The following is a 19,689-nucleotide window of genomic DNA, read 5'->3' as shown; positions in this document are numbered from 1 at the left end:
GCTTGGAAGTTCGGCTCGGAAAATGCATTCGCTAGTGAACGAGTGAAAATTATTATTTCGTCTGCCGAGTCAAGTTGGGGTAGTGCTTGAAAAATTTTACCACTTTTTGCTGTCGTTGTTGTTATTGCAATGTGAAGCTTTTGCCGTTAGCGGGGAGGTTAATAAACTATCATTTTTTTTTTTTTTTGCTTGGTGTGTTTCTTTTCCATTGTTTCTCCAACCCCTTGCACGCCTGTTGACAACGTTTTACCCTGTCCTGTCGAACGGGAGCGTAAACAGGAAAATGTGCACACCGACGGCACTTTTTTCCCCCCATTTTCCACAAGCCGCAAGGATGACGATGGCGCTCAAAAAGGAAGTTGCATGTAACGAAAGTAAATTATTGTTTCGTTTTGCCAACTTCCACTTCACGAGCACCGGTTTTTTTTTTGGGACGGGAACAATGGTTCTACGCAAAGCTCACACCCAACTTTATTGAAGTGAAAATTGACCGGGTTGTGATTTTTCCTGCGGCGTACGGCGATTGGGGATAGGGAGCTTACTTGTCGTGGAAAATTGGACAGGAATTGGGGTGATGGCGGGTACCAAAATTGAATTGCTGCATGTAAGGAAAGAAAATTCGTTCCGTTTAAAATCGTACTGTGGAGCTGTTGGTGTAGCTTGCAGGTCGTGATTGGAATAACTGCAGCTGTAGCGTAGGCAGGCACGACATTGATGTGTAAGCAGCTAGAATCTACTGAACGGAAATGGACTTTTTAAATTTTTACCCTTTCCGGCAGCTAAACCTGCTCTCAATAATTTCTGGCTTGCGTAAAATGGGACCGAGAGCATGCTTTTCTTCCGCACAATAATTCGATTTTCATTACATTTAATGCAGGATACTAATAACGAATCGCAAACTGGTTCAAATAAACTGAAACTCCGATGGAAAAACCTTAACCAAAACCAAACAACACAAACGATCCACGGACCGTTCGATGAAAACTACCCAAAAATCGCCACAAAACCGTTGCTTCATAAATTAGATATTTTTATCACTTTCTCGTTTGCTGTTTTTTTTCTCCCCCGGCTACCGGTATGGGGTGGATGAGTGTGTTGTGGTTTGTTTTTACTTCTCCCAATAACAAGGACCCAGTAAACGGCTCGATGAAAAAACAGTGAAATAAAATCGCCTAGCTGGTGGTGAAGAGTGAAACGATTTCCGATTTTTGCTCAGTTCTTTTTGTGTGTGTGTGTGTGTGTTAACGCGAGGAAGAAAAACAGATTTTCCTTCCCGCGCTCAATGGTTCGTACTCGTGAAGGTGAAGGTGGAAAAACAAAAGACGAAAGCGGAGAAAAACAACGTGCCTTTTCTTCAGTTTACACGTTTCGTGTCATCGTTGCGTTCGTGATTTTGAACCCTTTTCAAGGAATTTAGTGGCCGCGGGAACGGCGCACGAGAACAACTCCCGCTGTGGGAAGAAATTTTACAACGTTTTCCTTCCCAAGGAGCATTGAGTCCTTGGTTTGCCCGTAAGGCAATGGTGACAATTGGAAATTTGTTCTATTTTTTTCTCGTGCTCCGGACGCAATGAAGTTGTTTCATAAGAAAGCACATAACTTTCTTCAGCGAACTTGGGTAGAATTCGAAACCGGAAACTGTTGGTTCGAGTAAAGAAAATCGTGCCGAAACAATGGTACGTTCAGGATACGGAAAATCAAAGAAGTTTCCCTGATAGAAAACCCTGAAGGACGAATGTTTGTGGGACAAAAACTGAAATAAATCCTTTTCTTTCGCAGTACGCAGGAACAGCGCAACGAACGTAATGTAAACCACCAATTGGACAGTTTTTCTCCTTTTTTTCACTTTACCTGTATAGAGCGACATACCCAAAAATGGATAAAAAGCAATGAATGATTTGGTGTGTAAATAAAAACGTACTTTAACCGGCACACTTTAATGAGTTGGCTTCATCATGGACATCGTGTGGTCACAAAAAGTTGGTGTGAAACGAACATTCCAGCAAATGCACGATTCATCCACTAGCTGGAAAAATCCCACTTTTTTCCTGGCGGGAGACAAGTTTGCAGTTGCATTTCAAGCCGGCAGAATTACTAGACACGTGGTTTTGTGGTTGTTCGAGCTTGCTTCAGCATGCCAGTCTGCCCTTCCCGGTTCCCCCATTGCTTTTGGAATTGTTCTTTAACTCTAATTAAAAGTTAGTGCATTGTTGAGGCGGGAAGGGGAAGCGTGCAAATTTTGAATTAAGTTTTGCCGGAATCGATAAGGAATCTTTTCCTTGTTAGTGGGTGAGCTGATTTACAGGCGAGATATAAGAGCTGACGCTTAGCTTAAATGGCGAGTTTGTTGATTGTTTAGGGAGCTACTGTCGCCACACTTGCCACGCTGGATGACGTTACGGTTTGTTAAAGTTGTGGCATTTGTGGCGAACAGACTAAACGAATTTGTTCGTCCGGAACTGCAGATAAGCGAATGAAGAGAATTAAGTTTTTGTTACACTTGTTGTAACTATTGTAAGCTGAGTTTTATAGTCGCAATAGTTTTTGAAAAGGACTAAAAGCCGATGAAAAGACTTAAAGTTGTGGTGAAAATGTTGGTTGCTCTAATCTCCATGTAACAGGAAGAAATTATAATGGTTTCTCCACTGCATTTCTGGATGGTTGTAACGTGGCTGGCAATCTCTGTTGTTCTGAAAATGAGTTTTTTCGCTTTTGGCGTAAATAATTCAATTATTTGTGCGAATTTTAGCTCGTCCTCACAATGATAATGCGTTGACAGCTTCGACAGCTTGGATGGACAGTTTGTTGTTTAAAAATAAAAGTGCAGTTTGGTTGCAAGATTATTGTGAGATACACATTGTGTAGTGTTCGAAAGATTCTTTGTTCTTTCAAGCATTCAGCAGGCAGCAGTCAGTAAAAAAATCGGGTTTTCATTGTATTTTCTTTTTGAAATAGTTTAAAAAATTAAATAATCAAACTTTATCTATAACCTTCATTTGGTTATATAAAAAAAGTAATGAAATAATACATACCATTAGAAAAACATTTATTTAAAACTTATTGCCAAAGAGGAAATGTTTCAGCCTAAATGTAGGCAATGTCATAACACATCTCATGAGTGCGTTAGATGACAACCCATAGCCGAAATGAAGTTAGAAATAAGTATATAATCGGCAGCACAATATACTATACGCCTATTTAAATAGCTCCTGCGCCAAATCAAATGAAATTTAATATCCACAAAACGCGCTTCCCAGCGTGCTCAAATGACATTCACTGTAAGCTCCAAAAACAAATCAATCTTCGTTGGATGGCGGTCGGATTATTGTAGCTTGTCGAATGCGGTACACCGTGCTTCTAAATGAGTTTTCGGCTTTTGAAATTTGAATTCAAGCACAAAAACCATCGCTCACATGAAATTGGCAAATTGGCTTAGAGAAAACCAATTAACTTCACACCTCGTAGCCACCAAAGCCACAAAACGCACCCTCTGCATTTACAAAATCAACAACCAGCCATACACACACGCACACACGCTCGGTGCAAATGGGAAAAGATGAAAGATTTATGCCCCTCACCGGTCAACGTTCAGCCGTTCGTCCCGGGCGCACGACAGAAAGGCGCGAACATTTATCAGCGCAACATCTGTGCGGGAAATAAAACTTTCACGAGATGATCAGAAAAATCTGATTAAACTTGTGTTAAGTTGCTGTAAGACGATGTTGATCCTATCGAGGATTTTCAAACCCGGACGGGGCTGGATGGAAACAGTTGGACAGGTTTGCCAACCATTCGTCCCTTCTCCCACACTGCATTTGTCTGACAAGAAAATCTCGAGAAAATCGCGTCTTGCTGTGGCGTCTGCTGCCCCAAATCAATGGACAGCACCCCACCGTGATCGTCCTCTATCCGAACGGTCCTCGAGGAATCATTAATCATTGCCCAACGCGGCATCGCCCATGTGTAGACCGAGCGGCTTGTTTGAATTGTCAGAAAGGTTTCGGTTGTTGGCGGTCCCTTTTTGGGGCGAATATTGGTGAAAAGAAGGCAAATTCCAGATTTAGTTACGCTTATCGAAAACCGTTTTTCTATCCTCCCGTAGATAGCGTGGGTCACCGAAGCCGCGTTTGGGGTTTGAATTGACCCCAAGACTGTTTTCTTGATTGCTTCGTTTTTTTTTTTTTGTTTTTCGTTTGCATGCAGGATTGCAAGTCCTTTGCTCGCGCTTTTCTTACAGCGCGAGCAGTTTCTGACCCGGTTGGAATTCGTGCCGCCAATATGGTTCGCTCGAAAATAATAGGCACCGGGAGAAGTCAAAGTTTTACGTCTCGGTTTTACGTTGTGCTGTAACAGTCGTTCCCTTGCAGCATGGACGGGACAGCAGGGACCGAACGAAGCGACAAAATGCTTGATGAAGTCGATAATGGGCCCAACTTTCGGGTGGGTGCGAATTAGTGTGGTGATGGAGTGGCGTGAGGGCTGAGAGCCGTATTTTGATGGAAGGAAAGCGAAGAAGAAAATTAAACATTAATTCATAAATATAACAATTTTTCCACCGTGAGAAGAAGCACGAGCGTTCGCTGGGTGAGCTCGCCAACGGTACATCAGCTTGATTTTTCCGATGACGGACGACTCGCGTGACTGAGCGCCGTTTTCTCGGGAGTCTCGGGAAGTCTCGGGGAGACGTTTGGGAGACGAAAACAGCTGAGGACTTTCTTGTTGGCTCACACTATGGCCCTCTCGTCGACGACGGGAGCTGTTTTGTGTGTTGTGAATGAAGGTAACGAAACACGAAAAGCGTTCGTTGGGGAATGTTGAGTGTTTTTCGGTTGATCGCAAGTGAAAAAGGGACGTTGGTTGGTGTGTTTTGTTTTGTTTTTTTTTCCCCACAACCCCGAGGACATCATTTTGGGGGAGCGTCGTCGGGCACGTTGGATTAAAATAATTTCCGGAAAATTTTCATAATGATTCATTATTAATTATGTTAACGATCTGCTGCTGCCGACGCGTACCGTAAATGAGGGGGAAAACTGAAATGGAAGGAATTGGATGTGTATGACGGAAACAGGACACACGTATAGACATACACACGCAACCCAGGAAGGAAGGTGAGATGTGCTTTTAGCGGCCATTACCCATTACGGGACACGCCACCATCAGCACTGGCTTGGTGCTTTTTTGTTTATGCTCTTTCTCTATAACCTCTATATAATATAATAAACCACCAGGTTTCGGATATACTCGAAACAACACACACACACACACACACACACACACACACACACACACACACACACACACACACACACTCCACTAAGTGAAACTTCCGCTTCATTTACGTGACATGTACCAAAGTGGGTGATCAGCGAGGGTGCCGAATCGAACAAAAAAAATCATGAGAGCCACCCAGCAGAGTGAATGAAGTTTGCTGCAGGGGAAAAAACGGTGTCCCGATTGGTGTTGTTGGTGTTGATATGTTGCCAGTCCTTGCTGAATGGCTGCTTCGGGTAGGAATGGAACGTACGTCACGCGACGGTGAGCATGACTATGCCGAATATGTTGTTTACGATGATGGGAACGTTGATAATTATGTTGAAAATTGTACCACCACGAACGAATGCTGCACTGGTGCGTCCGTGCGATCCTGCGAGGGCCGGAGAAGCGACCGGAAAAGGTATGGGGCCATGCAAAAAGTGGGAACGAAACCAGCACTCCCGCACTGATTGAACGAACCATTTGAACAATCACGAAATTGGAGCGAAGCTTTTTGGCGGGAGGTGGGAAAAGTTGAAAAGCTGACGCAATTTATTTTATTTGTAGCATCGCGGGGTATAGTTTGTGCTGTTTGCTTTCCTTTCCTTATTGCAATTAATCAAACACTGACCACATTGTTTAATGATTGAAAATCGAAGAAATTTCGTGTGTGGAGCAGATTTAGGAAAAATTGCATAACTTGAGGCGTATTTCTTTGAGCAACGATAGTATGCAATCTGCGTCACACAAGAGCCAGATTTTCCTTGCACAAGCTTTTATCTCATCGTGGTAAATTTGAATGTGGTACTCATTGAAAAAAAAAACTGTTATCAGTCCGTTTTGCTGATCTAAACCTACATAAAAAATCCTTCGGCTGGGTGTGATTTTAACGATATAAGTAACCAATTCTCACGACGCAAGCCTCGCGAAAGTTTTAAACTTTGCTTGCCATAAACATGGTGTTTTACTTTTATTGTCATTAGGCTACACCTTTACCTTAATGCTTCTTTATCAAACAAATTCATAAACACTGGGATACATACAAGATACAAGCACCAGGATAGTAGAAAAGAAAGAATCTTCCAACTGCTGCAAGAAATTCTTATCAACGATAACGCACGCCACACCTTAATCCTGCCAAAGAACGAATCATTTGCTCAGATTCACAGATACCATGCGTATGTGGGTACGTGTGTCTCTCTGTACCACTTTATGCAAATAAGACTCCTTGTGTGTGTGAACAGGCAGTAGTGCTGCACGTGGATTGTATTCCACGAAAATGTTGACACGAAAAATACAGTCATTTAGCAAACAGGAAGTGGGACACGTGTGCCCCCGAAAACGATGATGTCGAAAGTGGAGATACGTTCGAATGTGAGTCGAAATTAGCAAAAAAAAAAGGAGGGAAAATCCTTCCTTTTTTCTTTATTCCGCTAAAATGAAGACGCGAAACGAAGACGCACAAGCTTAAAGTCGTTGCGAGAAAAGCGCGGTTTCCGGTACCAATTGTTTTTCTTCCTCCCCCGACACTGCCTACACTGCTGCGTATGTACACGTTCCAAGGTGCCGCCACACCCGCTCAACCCCCTCACGGCGGTGCAAAGGGTGGTAAGATCTCATACAACTTTTAAATTCCATTTCGTTTGGTAATTTCACTCGCAACTGTCGAATCGGCCGTTGCCGGGCGAAACGTGAACTTGCCACACATACACTGTACAGTTTTCTTCGGTGTTCATTTCCGGACCCCTCTGTTTCCGGGAGTTTTGCAGTGGCAAGAGATTTTTGCTATTTCCGCACCGAAATAATGTGTGTGTGTGTGTGTATGTGGACCGACGAGGTTAGGGGTGGTTGCTCGGGCACGTCTTCCGACACAAGCAAAGCTGCAACACGCCACTCGGAAAGCTTTTAATACGAGCTGAATTATTAAATAAATTTGTGCCCACATTCTTGCCCTGCTTGCTGGGTGTGTAGGTGTATGTGTTTTAGAAGGAGGGAGGGTGTATTGGTGAAGATTTCTTTTCCAGTTTTCCCAGCGTTTCCTCACACGGTCATCACCGGCGCTACCTTTCTACGCTTAAGCTTTCGAAACGTGATGGAAGGTTTTATAGTTTCTTATTTCCACGGTCTCGGCACGCCATTTTCTGCCGCGAAATTCAGCTGACGTGCAGGAAGGCAAAGGAAATACGGTAACGGGGCGGGCGGGGTGGGTTGGACAAGGAGAACATTTTTGTTTTATTTTAAACCTCAAATCAGAGTTAGCAATTTTCTAGTAGCTGCTTGTTTTTGTACCCCAAAAACCCTCAAGGAAGCGGAGGAAATGCCATCGCAGCTGCTAAAAGGTGTTCATGAGCGGCGGGAAGCGAAGCGAAAACAGACGTTTTCTAGATCTAGGATAAAAAAAGGGTTTGGCCAAACGGAATGAGCAATCGTACACTGTGGAAAACCCCGCCGCCACCCACACCACCACCAGGAGACGGTCGTTAGGAGAAAAAAGGGAATTAAATTAATGAAAAGTTGTGTGAAAAGTTTTGCTCCTGTTTGAGTTGAAACCGCGCGTCGTGCAAGTACTAGGCGCGCTAGCGTACTGGCTGGCAGGCCAACCAAAGAGCATGGGGACACCCAAGACTTGAGGCTTGTTGTAGAAAACATGAACAAAAGTAGGAAGAAAAAAAAAGCGTCAAAGAAACGAACAAAAGCAAGGGAAAACAAGTTAAATAAAAGCTGAAACAGTGTAGCGTTGTGTCCGCTTGCTGCGTGCGAAACTGTCAAGGAAGGAAACAGGAGTGGCCACCCTCACCACCATGCCAGCGCATACAGAAAGAAAAACAATCGTATAACAAGAGGAAACACATTATAAGTGAAAAGTTCTTTCACCCTGGCTGGCCCCACACAATGCCAACCAGCCAGCACGGGACGGGACGCGACCGACGCCATTCCATTTGCGTTTTGCTACAATTGGAGCACTTTTGGCAGTCACTTAAACACAGCGCCACTGTTTAGTGTGCCTAGCACAATCTCTCTCTGTGTGTGTGTGTGTATGTAGCTGTGGATTCCAAGCCGGTCTCGCCTAATTTTAGACACGACGCGAACGCGCTAGTTGACTTTCCACCATCTACACCACCAATTGCTTCCTGGATGGTGTTTTTTTTCCAACAGCAACAAAGAAGAATCCGCGACTACAAGTTGCTGCGGTTCCTGCTGTCCGGAACCATTGGACAATATTTAAGCGACGGTCGCCCAACACACAGGGATAAAGTTTTAAGTAAAGTTTAAAGCTATCTTTCATCGGGAGCATTGTTTACGTAAAAGCTTTGCCCACGGTATATGCCAAGAAGTCGGTAAAAATGGGAGCAAACTTTTACCGTTGAGGATACGGCGGAAGTCAAGTTTTAGTTAGCATGCCAGCCAAAAAAAGGGGTAATTCTTTAAGCTTTTGGTGAGAGATTTTCCAAAAAGTAAGCAGATTTCAGTACAAGAGGATTAGCGGTTCTTTGAAATTTTGGCTAAGAAAAGCAAAACTATTTTCCATTCATTTTCTCATTAAGCTTTTGTTGAGCTCACTGTCTTAAGCTTTCTTTGTGCGCTTCATAAAAATTGTAGTAGTAAAATTTTACTTCAAATGAATTTAAATTTAAACCTCATTTTATATGTGCTACAGCTACGTCTACTTACCGCTTCACGAGTGCTTTGTGTTCGTTTTCTTGGCTTATTGCTACCATCGCATGCTTGCAGGTCGGCACCACCTTCTGCCGGATGGTCCAGTAACAGGTGACGTTTCGCGGGTACATGCCGGGATAGTTTGGACTCTGAAGGCGACACTTTTTCCGGTAACATTCATCGTACTGTCGGGTGCAGTATGTGCCCGGCGTGACACGTCCTAGCTCGAGCAGTTCGCTCGGTGCACCGTACCTGTTGGGAGGAAGCAGGAAAGGAGGTCAGTAGCAGTGCTTGATAAAAATTAAAGAACCCTTGCAACGTCGTACTCCTCATCGATGTTGGTGATGAAACGTAGAAAAATGTGTCCTTAAGCCTTGAAAAAGAATTCTCTCCTGTTTTGCTTTAAAAAAATATCGATTACAACACGGAACAGTTTTCTAATCGAAACCCTACGCGGTACTGCTGCGTTCAAATTATTCCATTTCATCAATTTTGCCCGTCCTGGGAGCAAAAACAGTCAACAGACATCGGACAAAATGAGCCAGAATTGGGGTCCCTAAAAGGACAAAGTATGGCTTTTTCCCCCTATCTTTCCAGTCGTGTTTTTTTGGTGCTCAATTTTCTACTTCATCGGTTTCAAATTGAGTCGAAGAAAATGAATCTAAATCTCAGAAGGAAAAACACCGAAAAAAGCCCTGGCAAATGAAAGTGAGACCCTTGAAATAGGCCTCGAAATGACGGAGTAAGGATGGATGGATAGATGTCACGATGTAGATTTTTCTTTCTATTTAATTCACAAGACTTTCTGATCATTTTCCCTCTTTCGTTTCTTCTGTTGGCTGTGGTTAGAATGGCTAGTTGGGTAGGATTTTCTTTCCCCGAAGAAGGAACTGTGTGAGTGAACTGCAGAAGAACAGATTTCTTCACAAACCGTTACACCGGAGTAACGCTCCCCGGTACGATCGTCACTTAGATTATTTTCAGAGGCAACTGTTTAGTGCCATCGTCATGGCTGGCTTTCGACACAAACTTCCAATTTGGATAGTTGTGGCATTTCCTTACCTTACCTGCATCGGTTTTGCCACAGCTCTGCTGCTTAGCCCGGAACGGTTGAATTATTTAACATTTCAATATCCAATTTGATAGCATTTCCATCTATGATTGGATTCGATGCCGATTTTGCATCTCGTTTTGGAAATTCGGTGGGGGTGGCACTATACGCCACTCTGTACCGACTCGTGTACGCTATTGCTGCGTGTACGGTCTCAATGGAGCACTTGATGTGAAAAGTTTCCTTATAGTTTGAAGCTGGTGAAGAAGGTTTGTTCATGGGGTTCTCCTTTCTTTATACTCCGCTGAGCAAGCATACAAGTACAGAATATCAAAAATAGAACAACATCTCACACAGATTGTACATTTTTCGAGGATTGGATTTTGTGTTTTGATGTGGAATTAAAGGGATTAAAGCGTATGGTTTGACAGCTGTTTGTTGTAGCTGCAAAGACGTATAAGGATTGACAACAACATTTACGGATCAGTTTCGGTTACACTCCTTTCAATAGAATTGTTTCAAGAGTTGAGATCTTCATCAATGCTTCATTACGCTTCCTTGAAGTACATGAAGCTGTAAACACGATTTTCCGATTCCGGAAGATACGGATTCCAACTCGAACAAATGCAAAACTTCTTCAAGTAGAACACTTCCTGACCATCGGTTTACCTCCCTGCAACCAAAAGTCTCTATCTCGAGAGTTCACTTTGAAAGTATCGTTTCACGATAAATTAACATGTTAAAGATGCAAGTAAGTTGTAAAAATTCTTCCTTAAAAAGCTGACGACGACAAGACTGGTACTGTCAGTAAGGTTGAACGCGTCCAGTCTTCGCATGTTATTGAGCAAGAATTTGTTGAAAATTGTGCCAAACTCTCCCAACAACTCAGTCACACTACAGTGTTGGTGGTGGTCAGCCTCATGCTTCAAGTTTCCATGCTGCAATCGACCGAACTGATTGAAACCCCAGTGCCAGTGTTTGTGTGCCAATCGGTACGATTTGCTTTTGCGATTTGCAAAGCAACGAAAACTTGCACCATTTTGCTAAGATGTCGGTTATCTTTGCTGTTTGTTGTTTGCTTGTTCGAGTCCTAAAACACCACACGACGTTTGGTCTCTTCTGTGTTTGCTAAACCTTCGAGCGTATGTAGTGTGAGTGCCGTCCTTCCCGTTTGGCAGCGGGAATTGATTGAAGATTGAGAGAGGCAAGGAATCAAATCATATGGAAATATGAACATGTACCACCTTCGACGCTGGTGGAAAACTCAAACGAGTGGCAAGGGAAAGCTATCATCCAACATTGTGGGTGAGCGACAGAACTCTTACATACATCCGGGCGGTTCAAATGTGGAGGTGCTGCCATGCAAAAGGGTAAAACTGTCGCCGAATGTGTTCGGAATCGATCGGTAGGCAAATCTATGGGAAACGATTTCACCGATCGCATTCAGACGCATCTCAGGGACCGATGAGGGTGTCTTGGGTGCAGGTTTCGGGGAGAGCGTTTGATTGCAAGGTGACTAAAGTTTCATTTCCTTCGTCAGCTTTCTGCGAGTGGACGGTGAAGCACCGCAGCAGTAGGTTGTATCCAGGGTGCAGCGAGTCTCTGTGTACGTGAGGATACTGGGAAATAAGGTTGGAAGGATTCATCCCCGAACCCGAACCCGAAGGATATGTTTGCTATTTTGCTACCTTTTGAGCTGTAGCTCTCTCGTGTCCGTATCTGGAGTGTTTGATCATTGCACGTTCGTCCAGGCGTTCTGTGCCTTTTGGCACCGGAGTGATTCCTCATCTTTTCAAGGAGCTTTCAATCGGTTGTCCTATTTCAGGAATGCTAGTTTGTTGTTGCAACCCTCTCGGTCTCCATCACACACATATGCATGCTGGCTTTTCTTGTGCATGTCAAACCAAGCATTCCTCATTGCCCAGTTCCCAACCCTAGCTGTCGGGGTTCCCTTTATATATCTGTTTTCTTTTTCATCACCAACACCGGCCGGTACTGCTGTGGAATAATTTTACCTGACAATAGCCTCTGATTGACTTATGAATTTGTACCGGATGCGAAATTCAAACGGCGTGCCCGCCTGCATCGGTGCATGAAAGACCTGCAACGAGAAGAAAATGGCAAGGAAACGTGGTATAAGTGTGAGCACCAAGATGGCAGTGGAGTGGCAAAACAAACTAATAATTCACGCTGGACGGCTTGGAGCAAGGTACAATCTGGCCGGAAATGGAAATCCTTGGCGCAGTACCGGGACCAGGTAGCAAACGGCTCAAGGTAAACAGAAACGTTGACTTCAATTTTGCCGATATACAGCCAGGGACACGGCTTTCGATAAAGCGTCCGGATGGGTGTAACGAACGTTCCACCGCCCGTAGCCCGCTTAATCGATTTCTGGCGTGTTGTGCATGTTGGGTGAAAATGAAAAATGACATCCTTCCCCCGGGGGCGGCCAAGCAACGGAAAGCGAACGTAGAAAAGCGTGCGTGGGAACCGGAACGCGGTCAAGTGAAAAAGGGTGTTTCTGGGCTCATCTATATTCAAATGAAATATACGTTTATTGAGAGTGCCGGCAAGGCTCGAACGGTCGCGACAACAAAAACATCGCCTCGACAGACAAGCGGCTGTAAGTAAGTGTTGAGGGTAGAGCACATACAGAAGATCACTTTCCTTGTGGACGCTCGATGAAAGCTCTTGCAAACAAGCAAAGAAGATTCTTGCACTGCAGCTAGAAGAGATGCTGGGAGGAAAAAGGGGAGGAAAAACTTTAACCCACGATGAAAACTACCACCGTTGTGTGTACCACACAAACCTTTTACCTTCGCAAACCGTTGGATGGCGGTACCGGTCCCGGGATCAACACACTCAAACTCATACACATTTTCAATAATCCTTTCGAAAGGGTGGCACGTCGAAAGGGTGGCCAACCGGCGGAGGGTGCTTTTGGTGGAAGGCCCCTTTTGGTATTAATGCATATTCATGATGGGTTTTCAAGCGCAAACTAACAAAAAAGTCACCCAACCAACCGTCCCTCCGTGATGGGTGGCACTGGAAGCTGGATGGAAAATTTGTCGGAAAATAGTTGATCCATCCCGTTGATCTTGACGCGCCGGCAGCGTTTCGCTTCAACCGAAAACGGTTCACACGGATCGATGAAGCGCCGATGATGGTTCTGCCGGTGCGAGAGCGTTTGTCAAGAATGGAGCTAAATTTGAATTTTATTGAACGAGATAGAGTTTTGCCCTGAAACTAGTTCATATTGTTCCGCATTGATCGCGGGCGATGGTTTGTTGGGCACGCACGGCCACTCGGTCAATCCCACCGGTGACGCCTAGGCAAGCGAACCGATGCAGCCTCGTAGTAAGAAGCGTGGTGGATGTGGTTTTTGACTGCAGGACTAAAATTCATATGAGCTCGTGTTTAAGGTGATTCAGCATCGAGAAGTTCGAGCTAGTGATTTAAACTTTATATGGTTATCTTTTCCCAGGAAAGTTATGAGCTGACAAATATGTGGGATTTGATTATGGGACGATGTGGCCCGATTGTTATGATAGATAATGGATGTATTGAATTAGCGGCTTGTTTGTTGGTTGAAGTCCCAAAGTAATATCTTTTGAGGCTACTTGTAGAAGCAGGGTTGTAGTTACAGAATGATTCCACCAATTTTGGAACCTGCTCCGGAAGGTAGGTGCAATACTCCGTGTTCGGAACCGTCCGGAATCGAAGTCGTTGGAGCGTCAGTCGAAGCCGTTGGAGCCTTTGGAGCTATCTGGAGCTACAAATTAAACTACTTTCCAACGGCCTGGAAGCATGCTAAAGTAATCCCGATCGCTAAGCCAAGCAAAGATTCTCAAAATCCAGCTACAGCTGTAGTTATAGGCCAATTAGCTTGATTAGTTGCCAAGGAAACATATTTGAAAAATTAATAGAAAAGCAAATATCTAAACATCTTCTGCAACATGAACTTATCCCCTCGTTTCAATTCGGCTTTCGACAAGGAATTTCAACCACCGACCAACTTAATAGACTATCAAACCACATACAGTTACAGCGTAGCGTGAAAAGGTCAACTGAATTGGTTCTGCTTGATTTGGAGAAAGCCTTCGACACAGTCTGGCATCATGGCCTAATATTTAAACTCATTCGCTTCAACTTCCGTCCGAAAGACATACTATTGATTCATTCCTTCCTTACAAATCGTAGTTGCCAAGTTCACTTGAAATCATCCACATCTGACCCTTTCATTCCCCCTGCCGGGTTGTTTATTGTTGTTTATTGTTGTTTATTGTTTAATAATTGATTCGTCCACCGAGAACGGTTTAACGAGGCAAACACGCTTGCTATGGCTAAGATACTTTACAAGAATTTACAATAAACGCAGAGAACTTTTAAATTGGGACATAGACATCGTAAAATCAAACTGACACGAACATTGATTGAAACGCCTAATCATGGCCTTAAGCGGGGCGTTATTTATCTGATATTCGTACCTAACAGGTGAGCGCGTCCGAGTGAAAGACACCACAAAGCACTTTTCTGTACAAACCGTCAATGAGTTCTGGACGCACCACAGGTTAAAAACAGTAACAGCATGTTGTAGTCTCTCACAGTCGTCAGTAGTTTTTACAGGCATAAACAGTTTCACGTCGTCAGCGTACAGAAGGTAGGAATCGTCAGGTAACACAGAACACAGATCATTGACAAACAGGATAAATAGAAGCGGTCCCAGATTGCTTCCTTGTGGAACCCCTGAGGTGCTGGTGAAAGGACGAGAGGTGTGTTGGCCAAATTGAACGCGATATGTGCGGTTTAGGAGGTTTGAGCTCAGCCATGCTGTGATTTTGATGGAAAAGCCTAACAAATGGAACTTACGGAGTAGTATTTCATGGGATATACTATCGAAAGCTGCCCTTAGGTCAGTGTAGATACAGTCCATCTGTATGCCCTGGTCCAAACAGTTCGCACACTCGGATACAAATCGCACCAAATTTGTCGAGGTGGGTTACGACAGGGAAGCGTTTTGTCCCCTGTACTTTTTAATATATTTACGTCAGACATACCCAAAACAAAGTCTACTAAATATTTTGCTTTTGCCGATGATTTTGCGATGAGCTCCTCTGCCAAACTTCCAGGACCCATTACTAGAAACCTTAACCAAGGCATTGAAAAATATGTCTCTTACTGCAAAACATGGAAATTAAAAATCAACGACGATAAAACGGAGGCAATATACAGGGCTTTCGGGATAATTTTGACAGTTACATTTTTGTTTTTACCTCGTGATGGATTTGGCATAGGAAAACAAGCAATACGTCATCCGACAGCTAAAAGTGTACGGAACAAGCAGCAAAAACATCCCGTGATTAAAAAATGCCAAAAAAGAATACATTGCGGAAGCGGATCACATGCATCATGATGATCCGCGCCGGACGCGACAACCGCGACATCATGCAGTGCGTGCAGTGTTCGCTGAACACGGTGAAGGCGATCCGGAGTGAGCTGGGAGAAAACAGCGACGACGACAAAGCGGTGGCAGCACGAAAACCACATTCTCAGCGGCGGGATTGCGTGTGGACCGACGCTTTCCTGGCTGACCTCCAGGCGCGCGTGATGGAAAACCGGGGATCGGAATTCGGCCGTTGGCACGTGAGATGGGGGTGACACCATCCACGATGAAAATGGCCCTGAATGACGACCTCCGGTACTTCTCTTACAATCGCCTCCAAAACCTCCAAAACGATAAAGTGGTTGGCGGCCAATTTCAACGACTTCACCGCGCCGAATGTGTGGCCTTCCAGCTGCCCGGATCTCAATCCAATGGATTATTTCGTGTGGGGCGCGGTGGAACGGGACACCAACAAAACCTCCAGCAACACCAAGGCGGAGCTCAGATCCGTTTTCGCGGCCCTACCCCGCGAAACTGTCGCCAGGGGTTGTTCCCGGTTTCGGAGACGGGTGGAGACCGTTATAGAAGCCGAGGGCGGATATTTTGAATAAAATGAATAAAATACATATTAAGCTACTATTTCTTAAACAAAAAAAAATTTCCCCGATGATTAATTTTGCCATAAAATATTTTTTTCTTTCTCCGTAGGTGACTGTCAAAATTATCCCGAACGCCTAGATATAAGGACAAACTAGGTGATAAAATAAGCAAACTAGCAAACTAGCAAATAGAGCAAACTACTTTGTACAGTATTGTGTTAAGGTTTTAAAAAGGAAGACCAGTATCAATCTAAGCTATAATATGTCAAGCTACATGTAAAATTAACAAATAATAAAAACAACAACACCTACATTGGTGCTCTCTCCGACGGCTCCGGACGGTTTTAAGCGGTTTGATTTAGTCGGAATCGGAGTCGGAGTTGCGATACTTGGGCGCGGTTCGGAACATGTGCATGAGATTTGGTGCTGCCCCTGTCATGTTCACAATCGTTTAGCGATCTCAATGCCCTTCGAATAATGGTAAAAACTAGACATATGATACGATAATGAAGATAACTACATATTTAAATCCCTATTTTTTTAATAATAATACCAATTTTGTGGTTAATAAAGCATCCCCGCTTCATCTTCCTACAAGTTACGCCTTAGCAAGCGCATTACCGAAGCATTCTCTAATAACAAAATTACGACTCTACCGCCGTAGGCCAATTTGTGTGGCCAATAGTTTCAGCTCGGTATTTAATTATTTGCGAGCAGTTTCGGAACGCACACTATCTGAAAATCTCATCTTTCGGTCTCCTTTTCATGGGGCTGCCTTTTTGCAGCAAAACGTACTGCGGCGTGCATGAGCACCACCCTGCCAGGGTGCTTCTCTGTCAAACTGATAACCGATTATTAGCAAATTTTTAAACGCACCAAACGTTTTGCTCCGAGGTAGGGAGAGAGCAAATGCTTGGAAGTTCGTGCTGAAGCACTGGCTGCCGACTGGTTCTTCGGGGAAAATAAAGGTGTCCTGTTTCATGCTAGCTAACCCACGCACACACACATAAAACCATTTCCGTAACCAAATCGCATCTCTTACCTGCACCACCGCCACCACCTGCTCTCCCAGTTGGAAAGTGTCACAGTGAAGATATGAAAGGACCTGCTTTCGAAAGCAACAAAAGTGCATGCACCGGCGTCCGATCAAGCGTACGAGATAGGGAAAATTTAATTTGATCCATAATTGCACCCCACAGCTGCCGGGTGGTGGTGGAGTTTGGCCTAAAGTGTGTAGGCTTGGCGCAAGGCAGCCGCACAGCAAACATTTTTGATTCGGATCATTTCCCTTGCCAGCAGAAATGCTCGACTGAAGCGGTGGAAAGCCGACGAACAAGAACGTGGTCGTCGGTACCAATGGATGGTTGATGGTTGCTGATAAGCCACCGTTCTACCGTACACAGGCAAGCAGGTACGAACCAACACAGCAACCAAGAATGAAGATAGTGAGAAGAATCCGGGCGACATCCAAGAGTTTCCAGGGCTTCCATGGTGAGCCGGCCCGGTTCGACGCTTTCCTCATCGCTTCATCATCATTATCAATTATCCTGAAGGTGTTTGAGAACTCGTTTCGCCTTGTTCCGGTCCTGGTAGCCTTACGCACACCTGGTAAAACCCCACCCAGGGGAAAGCCCGCCCTGTATCGCTATGTGTGTGTTTGTGTTATCCATATCGATAACGGTTATTTGCTAATATTTGCCAATATTAGTGTCATAAATTTGTGGAAATCTTTTCGTACGAATCTGCACCGGCCGGGGCAAAGCTGGCGTCTTGTTCCGAACGCGAGAGAGAACCAAACATGGAATTATGTGCCCGTTCTCGTCGCTAACTAAATCTTTTACGATGTTTTTGGTTGCCTGGTGTTGGCCTCCGGTGATGTTACCGAAGGGTGTGACGAAGATTTTATTCTCGGTACGGTGGCGTTGTAGAACGTTTGTGAAGGTATCGTCGTCGTCAACCTGCCTTATGCTTACGTAGCAAACGTGAAAGTGAAAGATGGCCCTTCTACCTCACCTTTCACACGCACTCTATCTCTCTCTTCTTCCCACTGATAAGCTCGATAGACGGTAAAGCTAAAGAGGTGCCAGAGCGGTTAAAAGCGACCGTAAGGTATGATGTTTTCTTATCGAACGGGAGAGGCTGGCAGGTGAGAGCGTTCAAGAAATTACCACCCCGTGTACTAATTAGGCAATCTTGTCCGTGTTCTCGTGTGCTTGCTCCCGTTCGAATGTAGGAAGTCGTCGGAAGAGATTTTACATCGAACATCGACGAAAGGAGGTATAGCCTGGACAAGCAGTAGTAGTTGTAGTAGTATTAGTGGTAGTAGCACCATGTCCCAGGACTAAGCAGTCACCGAGCGTAAATGGAACGTGGGACGAGAAGCGTAAGGTTGAAAGTTAAAATTTAATCTCACTCTTAATGGTCGTTTGGAGCTTTCCGGCGGCAGATTCTGATTAAGATTCACCGGGTGTTTTCTCGAAACGGTTACGGGCCCGCCAGTCAGCGTTCGAAGTAAGGGAGCGGGATGTTTTAAAGGGGAAAGAAGGATACAGAGCGAGAGAAAGAGACTTCCTATCGCCGGAGGACATCTTGGCAGTTCCGGAAGTCATAATCAGCGTTCCCGCGTGGGAACTAGGCTGGCTACTAAGGGTTGTGTGACGAAAAATGATTAGGTTATTAGTTGTCCCTAGGAACGAACCTATCAACCTAAAGGCTGTTGGGAGGCACAAATATCACCCGAGAACGGTTCGAAAAAGGGGAAAACTGGAACCATCGTTCGATGTTTAAGCTAATCGATAATAATCTGTTATCGAACATGAAATTATGTTTCGAAAGTTATGTTACGGAAGTGAATAAACTATGGGCCAGTGTGTGTGTGTACACAATCGTTCGCTTTATGCTGGGGTTTCCTTTTTAATTCATACAACATTTATCGTGAATGCTGGATCCTAGATGCTGGATTAATTTATAGCAACGAAACACTTAAATAAGCCTCTGAGACATAGGATGTTTCCCGATTTTGTACCCTTTATGAATAAAAGTAAAATAGACGAGCAGCTATGAGTGGTGCCAGTTGCCGATTTAGTCTTCCTGAGGCGCCTAAACGGAGAGGAAATTAGGAAATTAAATCCCTTTATCACATTGAATTTAAGTTTGGTAAGTTTCCGATTTTGCTACCCATGTGAAGCCATGTGAACGGATTTTCAACTCACTTGCTATTTAAATTATCGTTGAACATTGTTCTCTATAAGACAAAAACTGAAAGTTATTGCACAAAAAGATGCGTGGCTCAATGACGCATCCAACAGTATGCAGGACGCCAGGATCGGACCGAAAGTTATCGAAAGAAAATCGGCGAGTTATCGCCGATTTTCAACGGGCTTATTTGGTCCCAGAAACTTCCGCAAAATTCCACCTGCAGCATTCCCGTGAAAAATCAACGATAACTCGGCCATTCCTGGTCCGATCGCGTTCATCCATGACAATCTTTTTTGGCATTTTTTCCACAATCACTGGACGGGTAAATTTTCCACAGAAATGCTGGTAGCAGAATTTCACGGGAGTTTTTGGAAAATTGTCCTTAGTTCCCTTTAATATTTATAACCATGTTTTGGAGATATTTTTGAAAGAAATTTAAAGAAACAAACAGAAATGAGAACAAACAGCAAAAAATAAAAAAAAAAAACACACCCATCTGGACCGGAAACATATTTTTCTTGATGGAAAAAAATTATATTCAGCTAACT

General features: G+C 44.2%; 2 protein-coding genes across 2 annotated transcripts in view; one reads left to right on the top strand and one right to left on the bottom strand.

Moving 5' to 3' along the window:
- Positions 1–19,689, top strand: part of LOC126562723 (E3 ubiquitin-protein ligase RNF185-like) — a 382,489-nt gene that overhangs the window by 256,339 nt on the left and 106,461 nt on the right. The window lies entirely within an intron of this gene.
- Positions 1–19,689, bottom strand: part of LOC126561443 (uncharacterized) — a 53,261-nt gene that overhangs the window by 8,010 nt on the left and 25,562 nt on the right. The window contains exons 5-6 of the mRNA XM_050217591.1: positions 11,977–12,062; positions 8,926–9,162 (exon numbers count right to left, since the gene is read on the bottom strand). Coding sequence (XP_050073548.1) covers positions 8,926–9,162; positions 11,977–12,062 — 323 coding nt within the window. The remainder of the gene's footprint in view (positions 1–8,925; positions 9,163–11,976; positions 12,063–19,689) is intronic.

Source organism: Anopheles maculipalpis, chromosome 3RL, assembly GCF_943734695.1.
Source record: "Anopheles maculipalpis chromosome 3RL, idAnoMacuDA_375_x, whole genome shotgun sequence".
In the NCBI taxonomy this organism is placed as follows: domain Eukaryota; kingdom Metazoa; phylum Arthropoda; class Insecta; order Diptera; family Culicidae; genus Anopheles; species Anopheles maculipalpis.
The sequence above is the reverse complement of the archived record's forward strand: the minus strand, read 5'-3'. Positions and strand labels throughout refer to the sequence as shown.